General features: G+C 33.2%; 1 protein-coding gene across 2 annotated transcripts in view; it reads left to right on the top strand.

The window, feature by feature from the left end:
- Nucleotides 1–685: 685 nt before the first annotated feature.
- grn (GATA binding protein grain) overlaps nt 686–16068 on the top strand; it is a 147371-nt gene continuing 131988 nt past the window's right edge. For both annotated transcript variants that reach the window (XM_076410589.1, XM_076410588.1), the window contains exons 1-2: nt 686–963; nt 3204–3596. In XM_076410589.1, coding sequence (XP_076266704.1) covers nt 3365–3596 — 232 coding nt within the window. In that variant the 5' untranslated portion in view covers nt 686–963; nt 3204–3364. The remainder of the gene's footprint in view (nt 964–3203; nt 3597–16068) is intronic.

Below are 16068 nucleotides of genomic sequence, written 5' to 3'. Positions count from 1 at the left end.
GAGCGGCATCGTGCAGAGAGAAAAAAAGAAGCGGTTCACGCGTCACGGGCGACCAAGAACGTACTCGTCCGCCGATTTCCGAGCTGACAAAACGCGGGATGCGAAGAACAAAAGAATAACGAGGCAGATATGCCCCGGCTCCACTTTAAAAAGGACAAAGAATCGAAAGGAGAACCAATACGAATGATCTGCATGAAAAAGGGGGCTGACAATCGCGCGAGGGGGCGGAGCCTCCTGATTTGTGGTCGCCATTTTGTCAAATAGTGGTGTTTTGTTAGAAAGCCTTATCTCATTGGACGATCTCCACGATTCCTCTCCCTTTTCGAATTCCTTCCACGGGTCGGAAAACGCGTCGGACTTTTCCAGCGACGTCGGGCCGGAACCGGGCGAGAACGGCCGAGCGACGGCCGTCTCGTCGCGGACGACGTCGACGTCCACGACGCCTCGACGACAAATCACTCCGCCGACGGCCGTAGCATCCCGATATTCTTTTCCCCCAGGTCGAGCGGACGGAATTGAAACGTCTTCGCCTCGTGCGGCCCTGCCCCGCCCACCGATCGCCGCGCTGCTCCGCCCACCGCGCAAAAGCTCGCCAATCAATCGGCGGACGGCCACGAACGAGACCGAACGCCGACGAACCGGTCGTTGCCAAGGGTTACGGTCGAAAGCAGCTCTACCGATACTTAGTGCTTTCGCGTTGCCCGTTCATGTTGTATCGCAGTGGCTTTGCTCTATTTTTTTTTGTTTTTTCCTTTGACAATGAGAGCGGCGTTGAGGTCTGACGACGGATTCGGTGTTTTTTGGTGATTTGATCGTTGATTTCCGTTTAGTTTTCCGTTCCGGCGTTCCTCGCTGTTTTTTTATTTTTTTGAAACTACGTAAATACTAAACTGTGCTCAAGTGATTGTTGTGGGTGTACGTAATAACAGTTCGGTTTGCGATTAGGATGTTCACACAAACTAAGTAAGTTCTCGATCAAGTACTGATACAGCTATATGCGGCAATCTTAACAGGCGCAGAGGTTACCTGCGTGCGCGCCTGTTGATGTCTCCGAAATAATTACGTTCCGAATAATAAAAGATAATTGCTACAAGCTGATAATCACATAACTTTTACGCTATCTAACATCTCTGGCATCAGTCGAGTTTGACGATTACTTAATCTGTAATAATTAGTAAGTCTCATAACAGATTTCAGTATTTATTATTAAAAACATACAAATAATTTTTTTAAATAAGCTATATTCTGTTCTGTAGTATTACTTAAATACAAGGGGTTATTATTTTAACAACGCTGTAGGCTAAAGTAATAAAAAATAAAAATAAATAGCGATATTCATCTTCACTATTTATAATAAAATTCTTAATTTAAAAAAAAATAGTTAGCACACGTAAAGTTTTTATATACTATATGTTGTAGATTTTTGAACATATTTTAATACTAAATTAAAAGTATATAGGAAAACCATATTAATGGGGCTCATATCTGAAACTGACTATTTTTATAAAAATATTTGTTTAAATAAATTTTGATTTTTTCTGTGGCACTAATTAATTACAAGAAGTAATTATTTTGATAACATAGCTGAAATATCAATTTCATTTATTACATTATTACCAAATCAGTTTTTTTATTGAATTAATTTTTTTCACTATTAAAAATACAAATATTGATATCCATCTTATCCACTATTTTTAATTAATTAATTTACTTTTTTTAAAATTTGTTAGCTAACTCTAGGTTTTCATATACTGTGAATTTTTGAACATATTTTTATTATTAGATATATTCAAATCATATGTATAATAACTAACTTCACTATATCTATAAAAACTTTATTCAGTTCATTAGTACTAATCAAATTAAAGAAGTAATTATTGTAACAACATAACGTAATAAAATATCACAATGTTGATTAAATTTAGTTTTCTCATTATTAAAAAATAAAACAAAATATTGATATCTGTCCTTGCTATTCATAATTTATTTGAAAATTAGTTAATTTTTAATATTATAAAGAAAAAACATTGTTAATGATATAGTAGTACTCTTTATAAAAATAGTTGTTTAAATACATTTTATTCTGTTTTTTATTACCAGTCAGGTTCAAAGGTTACTATTCACTATTAAAAATTATAATAAATATTAATCTCTAACCTCTTTAATTTATTAAATATTGTTTAGCAAACGTAAAACTGTATAATGTTATATTGCAGTACGATTTATAAAAATATTATATCAGATCAATGGCATTTAATATGCAAACATCAGAAGTATACAAGGAAGAACATTATTAATCTTTATAATCTATATATTTTAATATGTAGATTGTATTAATTTAAAACACCATATATTTTAATCATTTTAAATCGCGTGTCAAGTACATTCAAAATAATTAATTGTGATTTTATTCAGACTGAAATCGATAAAACTTGAACTATTATATAAAAAACGTTCACAATATCGGAAAATTATAAGAAACACTGTGTTAAATATTCAGCTATAAATTATGAATGAACAATCCCGCATTTTATTATATAAATATTATTCTCTTCTATCAGACATAATATTTTTTCTTTAATCTAAACAAATGAGCTTCGTTAAACCCAGAGGAAACATTCAACGTGTTATTTTAAAACTAAATATTGACATATATATACTTTAAAGTTAAGTAGGTGTTAACAATATTAAAAAGCTCCAGATTTATCTTAGATTTTCAAACACATGTAAGACAGTACTTAAAATCGAATAAGCCTTGACTGCGAATAGTGTGGGCATTATAAACAGTTGATAGCTTAAGGAAACGTTCGAGCAGCACCAGCTCTTTAAAAACACACTTAATGAGACTGAATATCAAGCAGGCCTGTGTTTCTAACTAATGATGATTAGATATTTCACCATAAATTTGCATAAAAAATAAGTTATATATACTCGGAGATAAATCTAAATTTAAAAAATTGTGGTGAGGTAAATTTTATTCAACGAAACGAAATCGTAGTATTCGATTTTATTGTTGTTCGTGTGCCGATGATAACGATACGATAGATTAATAGCCGTTCAAGTGTTTTTTCTTCCGTTTATCTGGCGAGAATTATTTAGCAACGCTAAAACTCCGATAAAAAGTACCCTTGGTTCGAGTACCGCGGCGCCAGATAAGATTACGGCTCGATCAAGTATGCTGAACCGACGTTGTTTTGTTTCAGACGACAGCGATAGCCTCAAAATCGAATCGGCCCGATACGCGGACGAGCAGAGGGTGAGAGGACACAGACAGACCATCGATTTTTTTTGCGTTCCATCCGGGGACCGCGTGAGACGTTTTCGCGATAGTGTCGTGGCCGGTGGCGATTCTTACTGGGACCCCATGATTATGGAGATGACGAACGAGTCGGCCGTAGGCAGGTGGTACGAGAGTCCCAGGACCGGGACGTCGGCGAGTCCCGCTCAGGCTAGCATAGAGGGCGGCAGCAGCTCGGACTTGAATTCGAGCGTGGCCGAGCACATGGGAGCCTTTTTCCTGGATCCTTCTGGATCGCAGAGGGCCCGGTACTACCATCAGAGCATGCACGCTCCTTACGGAAGCGTTGCCAGTCATGGTAAGTCCTCAATCTATACATTCATTCTCCGATAGAAGTTTACAACTACTACTAACTGATGAACCTCTTTCATGGAGATACCTTTAGCCGCTACAATAATCAGACTACAAATATTGGACTTTGAACTTCGATATGCTTTTAAACTTCACTGATTAATTCTTATAACTTGAGACTCATTTATTATGAACATCTGTTTCTCTGCAACATGCTTATTTTAACTAACTATTTACTTAACTATATTTACTAACTACTTAACTATTTACATAATTTTTGAAAGACGGTATAGTTTTTGTCTCTTGTATCTCTGGATAAGACCACTGTTGCCAAGCAGTTGTAGGACTTCTTTATATAAAGGCAATCACCAATAGCAAGTTCTTTGTTAGCCGTTGGTAGCCTTATATCTTTGTAGAAGTTCTCATTTATAATATATTGCGCGTTAACAATTCTGCGAAGAACTTTATTTGTTTATATTACCAAACGAACAGAGGTAATTTTCCGTCCAAGTCTAATGATGATCTTGTATGGAGTAACCTTTAGTCCCCGCAATAGTAAGAAGAACATTCCATACTGTACAATTATTTCACAAGTGTCGTACTTTGATGCTTTTTTGAACGTCATTGATTAACATTCTAAACTTGAAATTTTTCTCTTCATTACAAATGGTTAATAACTACAAATATATGCTGATGTTTGCTTCATATTATTCTTAATGTCTAGATATAAGATTTCAGAACTAAATTTAATTAGAATTTGATGTTTGTACTCACACTGATGCCTTCCACAGCATAGTTTTCACAAAAAATTTAACTATATTAATTAAAAGGTTTTATCTCCTCCATCTCAGTGTAACTGTCCACTGTTGCCGGGCAGTTGTAGCACTTCTACGTTTTTATGTTTACATTTAAATAAAGAATAAGTGCAGCAACATTTGATACATCTTCCGTCTTCGTTGCCCTTTTGTTGTCGAATTGATTATATTTAGATGTGATTTTATATCTCTAATACCGTCATTTTCATTTTATTATAGTAAATTTAACTTTATACAGTATATTAAAAGAAAAAAACGATACCTACAAGTGATTTTAAACCAGTGTTAACGTAATTCCAACATCCGTCGCTTCTAGCACAAGAATCTTCGACATTGTCTTATATTTTAATTTCGTTATTACATATATTTATCAATTAATATTAAAGACATAACAAACTGAATAAATAAACCATTTATCTATGAAGATAAAATCAAAACATTCATATATTTACCCAGTTTTCTATCATTTGTTTATTGATATGAGTGAAACAAAGAAAAATGTGCTGAAGAACTGTTAAAATTTAAAAAAAAACAGAAACTGTTGTGGACCTGGTATGGTGTGTGATTAATGACCTTTATATGTGATGAAATAACAATGTTTATCATGCATCAACTAAAGTATATTGATGTAATAACAAAAACTGCATAAAACAATGGACAGTCGTGATGATATTCGTGATAATCCGTGAAAAAGCGACCTTTATTGATAATTGAACAACAACTTTATCAAACCCAAAACTTACCGTGTTCATCGATTTTGTCGGTATTTAGTGGTCGATATAAAGGAAATATGAGGAAAAAATAATAAAACAATGAACAATCGCGGTGATATTTGGCAGGAAAAATGACCATAACGAAAATAAGACCTTTGTCGTCGTTAGTTTCGGGTGAAAGTCGATCGAATCCATCCAACAATAAACCAAAAAGGTCGATACAGGACCTACCCTTTTTCCCGAAGCCTTATCTCGCTCGGAACTCCGTCCCTCTCTCTCTCTCACACTCCCCTCTTTAACGACAAATAAAAACGTTTTATTGTTCGGCTTTAATCGATCAGACCCATCTATGGGGAACGTGAGAAAGCCGCGAACCGAACACGTGGAATTCTAAGATCTATTAAAAATAATTTACGATTTTTGTTTCCTTTATTTTGAGGGGTCCGTCGTGCTGGTGAAGCCCGCGAGATTAATTGTCACTGTCTTCGGTGAAAATGATGTTTCCCCTTCAAGATGACGATTCGCGTTAATAATTCACGGCAACCGTGATGTTTTGTTGTGGAACTTGTGAGTATAAAATCTAAAGGGGAAACCATAAATTCATTTAGTTGTTTCGTTTTGGATTCCTTTTGTCAATTCCGCATTATTAATTGTAAATATTGAGGTTTTATGGTGAACATATGTGATACATAATTGCTTGGAACTATGGTTTTAGTTGAAATAACGGGACTGAGATTTTATCACTTGGTTGTTCTTTTTATGCTCTTGGGATATTTTATTATCATTAACTGTAAATACCAAAATATGTTTCTTCTATCCTTACTTGTTCTAAAATATTATAAATGTACAGTAATTTCGTTCACTAAACGTAACCAATACATTCTCATAATTCATTTATTGTCCATGTCAATTTTGCGTTACAGTGAAATTACATATTAGGCAAAAAGAAGAGCAGATCAGACTCAAAATCAGAAAACTGTACTTATGAGTTGGAAGATACTGACAACTTGCTCAAAAATTAAAGAAAAATTAAAGATGGTTTGTTAGTCTTGTATTTAGGATTCAAATATAGGGTTGTACTAAAACCAACTAGTAATCCCATGATGCCAAAACAAAGTTCTTCGACCAATTACCAATACTTCTCGCTACGTAATCAACGAAGATAACCTCGAAATCAAATAGATTCGCCAAGTTATCCAAGATTTCGCCTTAAAAACGCTGGAAATTTAAATAGTACACCTAACCAAACCAAACCACATGAATTTATATAGCGTATAAAGGTTTAATCTTTTTACTTTGGCTGAAGTAGTTTACCTTAATTTTAATTTGGGTAATACTTACTGATGTATTTGTTGTATTCATGTATATCGTTGCAAGTACAAAATAACAAAAGTAATACATTTTATAAATTAAGATCGTACTAAACTTAAATAATGTAAGATGCAGATTAGAATAAATTATTTCTCTTACTATAGTCAAAAATTATTAATCAAAACAAATCTAGTTCATAAAGAGCATAACTGTATATGAAATAAAAATAAATCTTTATAAGTATTCGTCTATTTTTAATCATTTTGTATATATATAATTGTTTTAGAGCTAATACTGAAATCTGTATGTTGCAATAATACTTAGAGTTCAATATTCAATCAATTTTGCACACACATTTACATTTTTCTCTCCAACATATATATGATTACTAGGCTGGTTAGATTTCATTCACTCTCGCCGTCATTATCTGAAACCATTTCCATATATAGCGAATTAAAATTATAAATACACAACGAACTATAAATAACGTTTTTAACGTGGTATCTTTCGCTGGATGTCGTTTTCGGTTTTTAGTTGATATTCGACGATTTGGGGTCCGCTAACGTCAACCATAAGTCATTTTATAACGAGCGACCGTTGATTATCATTGCCCGTGGATATAAATTATTTTATTTGGTTTACGTTTAATGAGGATTTTTCAAGCTGGTTTCCCTATCTGATGGTTGAGAACCTGAAGAGATTTCAGTTTGATTTATCTCGACTGGTTACGGTTTGACTAAAATGTTGTTTATTGTTTGTCTGGTGTATTTTGATGAAGAAATATGTTTGGTAGGTATTATCATGTTCTTATTATGCCGTAATTTGCGAATGATAATTCGCGTTATTTTATTTGAACTTTGGCAGCTCATTCAGAATGCTTCTTTTTGTGTTTGTCCGGGCTTGTCATTGTTTGAACGGCGTCGCTATATCAGAACTGATATCACTGAATCTCTCTGTTACTGTTTTTCTTGATAAAATTAGATTTCGTTCAAGTTCGTAACAAATCGTTCAAGGGAGAATGATGTAATATTTTGTTGCCATATTGTTCAATCATTTGATATACTGTGTTTCATTCTTCAGGCTTATTTCTAAAAAAGTAAGGCATATAAAACATTAACCACATTTAAACTTGTTATGATTCAATTCTCTATGGTAGCCACCCTTAGACTTGGAGGAAAACACTATCTGTGCTCGAGGAAAAAAACCATTTGAGTTTCCAGTATGAACAACGATATATCTGCAATAACTTATTAAGAATTTTTATGATTAACATAACCTAATTAAATATTATTCTAATTTTTATCTTCTTCCATCAACTTTCGGATGACTTTAGACTCATTCGATTAGCTTCTTGCCAAGAGTGACTTATTGTTCCATTTTGAAGTATATATGTGACGTCTAGATACACAAATTGAAATAATAAATTTTGTTTAATTTTATGATGTACTTTTAAAAATTGTATTTCTTTGTCTGGAAGTTTCATGAGACCTCTTCGTGGATTATCTTTGCACCATTTAAACCTTATGTTTCCTAACAGTGTATAAAGACAATGGCAGTTTCCTACGAAACAATTGTATTAAATTATGTTTATATCGAGAAAACTACACACTGTTTTTATATATTTCATAAATTTTAAATTGAATAGACCTAATATCAAGTGATCTTATTTCAGTGCTTATATTAACATTCAGTGCTGCTGTAACACGTTAAAAATATTTCCATTGAAACTGTATCAACTTAATATTAATTAGTATCAATAATTACTACTCCAACACATTTCTCTGACTTCCCATTATCTGGTTTTTGTTAGAAGTAATTGATTAAAGACGCCGGCTTATAACTTCTAATTATTATCATTAGTATTTTGAAGAATCTTTTAGACTTTGGACAACTGATTCGGTTATATTTTCCGACACATCAGACAGCAATTGACTAGGGGATTATATCTAATAAAATGAGTATTTAATTAGTTGTATTTGAAGGTATATTCGACGTTATCTATGAGGTGCATTGGCTGTTTTATTGGAAGGACTATGGATATTATGTTCTTAACCAGAATAAATTTGAATATAACAAGATATCCACCAGTAGGTGCCAACAATACGACTATGACCGTTTAATTAAAACGAAATTCGCCACGTCTGTTCGTCTCGGATCGACAAACGAGCCAACCGAAACGCAGAAAGGGCGAACGACGATAAAAATAAGTAAATGTCCAGCGAACGATCGGCAGGTAACCATTTCGTCCGGTAACTCGAAGCCGGTGAGAGTCCTCCGGACCAAATAGGACGTCATTAAAATAAAATACAGAGGAGACCCGACAGGTCGGCGGAGACGGGCGCGAGAAAATTTATGAAATCAATAACGGAGACGTCCTAGTCTCCGGTAACGACGTCGGAATTTATTATTTATAACATTTTACCGGTCCCCGCGACGAAAAACGACCGAAAAAACGGGGTTTCGACTTTTCTCGGAACCCGGTCCGCCGCGGGGGGAGGGGGAGCGAGGAATGCGCGGAATCCTTCGGGCGCGCTTTAAACTAACCTCAACCGTCAAGAAGGAGAGGAAAAACGACCGAGAGCGAATAAATGATTTTTACCTTAAAATGTAAATTTGGGGAGATGTTGAAAGTCTCAAATTTCGGCAGGTTTTATGGCAGGGTTCCGCGAAACCGAGGAATTATTCGACGTCGAGTGCGGAATTGTGGGTGTCTCTTGTTTTTTTTTTTTCGGCCAAAAAGTGGATACGTAGGTTTGGGACGGAATGCACAACAATTAACGAACATTTTATTGTCATCAGCATTTTATTTCGCATCAGAAGCCTTAATAAAAAGAAATCAGTTAATTCTGATAATAGTAACAAAATAGTCGTGATCTTAGTATCACAAACAAGTTTTAAATAAAAGTTATTACGTAATAAAAATACTTGTGCTTCATTGTCCCTTACTTGTTGAGTCTACAGTAGTGAATTGTAATATAATTTTAGAGAAAATCGAATAAACAACTTATGATTAGTTGGTGGAAATTTTAAACTTGCTCAATAATAGGTATTTATAAAGTTTATTTGTTTTATATCTGAGTAGGATAGCAGAGTAAGGGATTAACATTGGCCCAATACCTTCTACACCAACTACCACCACTACTCATAAAGTTTAAGTACAGTAATATCAAAGTTAAACTCAAAGAAGATGTTTTCGTTGAAATGGAAAGGAGGCTTGAATGTCAAAAACATGTTATGGTTAATTTTTTCATACCAATCATCATTGAACTTGTAGGAAAACACTAACTCTGCTCCAGGAATAAAGCTATTCCCAGTTCCAATATGAAGAACAATATATCCGCAATGAATTATTTAAAAAATTATGACAAATAATCAAATTCACTCAAATTTTCACCTTTTTCCATCAACCTTGGCTGTATTCACACTATTTTTATTAGCATAATGTCAAGGTGGCCCAATGTTTCATTTTGAACTATCTATGTCTCGTGTAGATATACAAATATAAATAATAAAATTTCTTTAATTTTATTGTATGCCTATTTCAAAATGACATTCTTTTAAAAGCAATGCCTGGAAGTAGTTCAATTGAACCTCTCTGTAGATTATCCTTACACCATTTAAATCCTAACCTAAAAGAAGATATTTTTTTGGTCCTGATATTTGTTAAATTGATTAAAACGTTATTTAACTTTGAAAAAATGATGAAGAAACGAAAATGAGGCTTGATTAAAAGTGAAATTTAAAAACAAAAAGAAGAAGTCTTCGAGCAATGTAAGAGATTTACCATAAACCTTTGTAGCTAATTTAATAAAGCCCAAAAATATTGGTTGCTTCATAATACTTAAAATTTACTTCTTGTACAGTCATTTTAAATTTTTCACTATTTTATAGAAATATATTTATAAAAATTGTAATTTAAATAAAAAAAATGATAATATTTTAATTTATGCCTAAAGTTTCGTATTTCTTGAAATGTGCAAATTATATTATTGTTAGAAAATTATGGTTGATAATGGAAATTATATCAAATACGATATCAGCAAACACAGACTCATCAGATTTTATAATATTCGAAAACAAGATACATAATATTAAGTTTTATTTATTTGTGTTATTTATTTGTAAACAAACAATAAATAGTATTAATATAAAATGTTGTATATTATTGTTACACACTTTCTGCATATTTTTTCTACCAGAAATTGGTTATATAAGTTCGACTTCTTCATACGACTGATAATGTTGTAGAGTTTATACATTGTTGGTGAAATTAAGGCTACTGATCAAAACGTTAGATAAGCCACTGATGAATATATCATTTAAAAAGAAAAGTAATAACCTATTAAAATTATTTAAAATTATAAACAAAATATAGCACTTCTTTCAATTCCTACAGGTACTATAGACTGGTATAATGAAATTTTACTAATTTTCTAAAATCATGAATAACCATTATTCATAATATACCATTAACAAAAATAGTAAAATATCGTTCGAAACTAGTGAATGAATTTGAAGAAATACTTAATAAAAATAATGATACTTGTAAAACAGGTAATCTATACATTAGTATCTTATAGTCTTATATTATTTGTATCAATGCGATAAGGATATTGTGATTCTGAAAATTCAAAAATAGATTCGAGTATCAATAATGTCTACCAGATATAATTAACGAAAACAAGAAAACATTTTTTATATATTTGGAGTTGTTTCTCACGCTTTATATTACACAACCAACTTAATAGATAATCACTAGTTCGGTCTGTCTTATTAGCCCATCCAATATTCATGAGTCATGTGTCTGTGAACGACAAATTTCGCGTATCAGGGATATGGACAAGTTGATCGATACATTTCAAAATTATAGATCTCAACCTGGTTCATTGAACCTTATCAAAATTAGCGTCAGTATTTGTTCATGACTTGTGTAAATCTAACAGTACATTAATCGATATTCAGAACGTTTTTAACTGGACTTAATCACTAGACGGAAATCTGGACGATATGAAGGGTTTTTGAATCATTCTGTATAGATGGGAAAATAATTAACGTGGGATAATTTTCGATTTGGTTCAAGTAATTTCGGTACTACACATAATCTTATCGGCGAAATCATTGTATTACATACAACATATTTGCAGATTTCTTAAATAAACAATTTATATTTTATATTAAGTGTTTTTTTCCAATTCAAACAGTAATTTCATTGGTTTAATACAAACATACGATTATTATTTGATGATTAACTGCTATTATCTAGTATACACAGATAAATAAACCTATATATAGATATCGGGACATGTTTATTATGTTGTACTGCATCTTTCTTTTTTTCTTCGTTGATCTAATCTTCTAATTTGATCTTTTTTCTTCCTTGATCTAAATCACTCATCGAGCCATTTTTAACTTCTTCGAAATAGGCGAAGTGCTTGCCACATGGATACGAAATGGTGGTAGTCAGTTGGAGCTAGGTCTGGATAATACGGCGGGTTTAATAAAGCTTCCAATCCAAGTGATGTTAATACTTTTTTATCTGTGCTTGCTCTATGATCAAACACCTTATAATGAGTCGGCTTCACCAGGTGATAACCATTATTATTAGATGCAGAAATGACTTCTTTTCATATCTTTGCAGCAGTATTTCATTAATTTTTTTATAAAATCTTTATTAGATACGCTTAGTACAATCTTAATTATAAATTAAGTTATTACTACATTTCATTTGTACTTTATATAAAGTTCATATGGTTTGGTTCGCTTCGATCTCCTGACAGCCTCCGCGCTGTCCGGCAGTGGTATTGCTTCCACGTTAGTATGATTTAGTAATCTTCTTTCGTGTTTCAAGCCGAAATCTTGGATAACTTCGCAAATCCATTTGATTTCCAGGTCATCGTGCAATTCTTTATTGGTTACATAGAGATAGGCATTGGTAATCAATCGAGGAACCGTGTATTGACAGCGTTGGATAGTCATCCAACTAGGCAGTTGATTTGAATTTTTATATATTTGCATATTTGCATATTTGCACCCCATAGGTCCAAATTGGCTTTATGATTGTCTTATAAATCAACCTGTTTGATTTTAGGTCAAGTTAATAGAATCTTCCGACTAACCAGTATAGTTGTTTTATTTTGGTTCTAATGTATTTTGCTTTCTGTCTAACATGATGTTAGTATTTCACTAATGATGATAATTCAATTATTGACGATTTTTTTGGGTTTGTGTTAGTTCTCGTTCGATTCCGAAAACTTTTTTGGATTTCTAGATTCTCTAGGTATTTTTTAGTTCCTCATTCATCAAGAGAGCAGGAATATTTCTGGGAGAGCAGAAAAGAAAAGAAACCAATAGGTCCAGAAGGTTACAATTACAAATTCAATGTATTATTTTACCAGTTTGGAGGTGACAAAATATAAGTACAATTTCTTTGACCGATTTCTAAATTGGAATTGGATTTGGAGCCAAAAAGGCGGGTTCACATACTTCTATAGTCTCTCGTCTTTATTCGAAATTATGGTGCTCCTAAAAGGCTCCAACTTTTGCCGATGAATTCTTCGAATTGTTTGTTCTACTGTTGATGAACAATTAGTACTACGGGAACTTATTGCATAACTTTCGAGAAGTTAAAAGAACAATTTCATGGACTGATTGATATATTGTTGATGTTAATACGTTCAAAGAGGATATGAGAAACAATATAAAACAATAAACTGTATCAGTGTTTGATTACTGCCCGTTTTTATGGGATCATCGACACAACAACAAAAACAGGACGAGGCTACAGCGCGATCCCGGTCGAAATTAATATAGCCAATGCTGACAAAGGCCCCCATTAAATGCTAATAACCAATATTATCGAATTATTAAAAAAAAACTGTGGTTGTAAGTGGGATATAATAAGTATAGCTTTACCGGAGCGGAATGACTATAATCTTTGCTCTTGTCGATCCATAGTACATTTTTAGACTTGGGCTCGTCCGCCCATCTCTGCCGCATGGACCATATCTTATTTCGACGCATAAGATAGGATACGATATCGATTTGGAAGCTCTTACAGGCGATCGGTCAGGTGTCGGGGAGTACTGCTCGAATTTTGATGCTTATTTCGATTTGAATACGTCGTTTTAAAATATTTTTTAACTGTGAATTAATTTTAAAGGTTTTTTCAAAATATGTTTTATTAAGACAATAAAAATTTACTTGTCGTGTCTTGATATAGTTATATATTTGTGATGGTATGGACTCACGGCCATCTTTATAACGACAGACGACATCTTTATATGACAAAGAATGTCATATCAGACCGATAATAATCTCGGTACAGTTTATACAATGTTGATGAAAACAAGCTAACCGATAATTAAAATGTTAGGTAAGTCTCAATATATCCTTTAAGAAAATAAATAATAACCCATTAAATTTATATAAAACTATAAATAAAATATGGTACTAGCCGGCTTGGTGGTGCAGTGATAAAGGCAACAGGACGATCCTCCTACTGTTGCGGGTTGGAATTCTGATGGGGTATTGTTGATTACTTATGATTGTCCTGGGCGAGAGTGTAAAATCCGACATGCCAGTAACCAGGCTGGGTAAGACCGGATATCTTCTGGGATGATTTCTAAGTTGGTCGCTCGCCAGTCGGAAGGCTTAATGCCGAGGACCGTGGTTCGGAGCCCACGTTATAGATAGTAGGTCCAGCCCTGATAAACCCACAGTTGGTAAAAGGAAACTTTAAAATATGTAAAATAATGGTACTTCTCGCAAGTCCTACGGGTACTATAGACAGGTATAATGAAATGTTACTAATTATCTAGAATCATAAAATATCATTAACAAAATTAATAAAATATCAAACATGCCTAAACGATTTAAAAGTTCGAAACTAGTGAATGAATTTGAAAACACTTGTCCTGTTTTTGATATAGTTATATAGATTTGTGTTGCTATGGACTCACGGTCACCACTTATAAGAACGGAATATATTTGGTGTTTGCATGTTTGATAATTATTCTTCACTTCGTTGGGAAAAATTGGTACAATATACAGCGGATGAACTAAATAATATGAATACCATGTAATATTTCGTGTAAATAATGCCGAGCGCGTATATTGCTCAGTTTACTCAATGTTAAGTCTTGTAGGTTATTTTTCAGTGTGTTAAACGTTTTTTGTGATATATCAGATGTTGCTTAACATATGATGAGTAACTGTACCCACGGTAATAAGAGCGGAACCCAAATTTGGATGATAATATCATATATTATGACTAGCATATTGTTCCCCAGAAATGTTCAGTTTGGATTTGATGAGCACCAGAATATCATCATCTTTCCTGGACAGTACTATGGGCAAGGTTCAACATCACTTAATCATTATAGGGTTAAAATTCACTATAATGATGAGCAGAGAGTAAGGAGTCCATCCATCCATCACCACTACCAATGAAGCAATTGCTGAACGCTTTGGTACAAGAATAGGACAACATTTCGTTGAAAACTGTTCCGACTCTATTCCACGAAGATTCAGACTTTTCTAGATAATGTCAGTTTGATGTTAAATTATACTTGATGAATGAACATTTTATTAAATTTGATATTATTTATATTACAAATTTTCATTTGATTAACTGTTAACTCATTTTAATTAAATAGACTAAAACGATTCAACGACGTTTCGTGTAACGCTCTTCCATATTTAACAAAAATAACGTGACGATGATCTTGGCGTCCGTTAATACAATCGACTGCTGTCTGGTCCCCCCTGTAAAATGCCCTGAACCCTGAAATGCCCGAGTCTAGAGGAGGCACGACACGGCCTTACTTCACCACTGAACATTTGCTTTATATCGCATGATGGCGTCGTACAGTTTACGACACAGCATCAAGCATAAACAAAGAAGTGTTGTTGGTGACCGGCTCCACTCTGTGACGGTATTATGAATTGGTTTATTTAAAATTTGTCGTTGATTGTACATAACTCGTCGTTACATGTTTCGTAACAGTGTATCGGTCATTTTCTGGGGTTATCATGATTTTTCGATGGAGATTTTGGATATTTTAGGAGAATATTTTGATGAATTGTAATACAGCATTTACTATATTAATAATTAGAAAGAATAATCATTTTTAGATTTCGGTTTTGATTTCGCAGGAGAATATTGTTAATATTCTCCTGCGTTTGTTATTGCTAATATATCCCAATATATCCCAATCCAAGGCTGGATCAGTTATCATTGGTATCGTGATTTTTAATAGAGTACCATTGTCCTATCGTAAATTACAATGAATTCCCGTTTCCTGATTTTGATTTTCATATTACAGGACAAATTTATATGATATCATTATATCCTCAGCAAAATTTAATTAATTATCATTGCTTGATGATGTTTTATGAAGCAGATCATACCGTAAATTACAACAAATAATCATTTTTTGATTTCTATTTCGGCCTTGAAAGTTAAATTTGTTTGGTATCAAAATATCGTTCGCAAAATTGAGTCAATTACAAATATTCTGCTGTTTTTGCTATATTAAAAATTAGAAAGAGTAATCATTTTTAGAGTTCGGTTTTGATTTCGCAGGCTAATATTGTTTGATGCTAATATATCCCAAGCAACGCTGGGTCAGTTATCATTCGT

Source organism: Rhynchophorus ferrugineus, unplaced genomic scaffold, assembly GCF_030347505.1.
Source record: "Rhynchophorus ferrugineus isolate W39M unplaced genomic scaffold, kcgeb_rfMv2 rfM7, whole genome shotgun sequence".
NCBI lineage: Eukaryota > Metazoa > Arthropoda > Insecta > Coleoptera > Curculionidae > Rhynchophorus > Rhynchophorus ferrugineus.
Note: the sequence above shows the minus strand (reverse complement) of the source record. Positions and strands in the feature narration are given on the sequence as shown.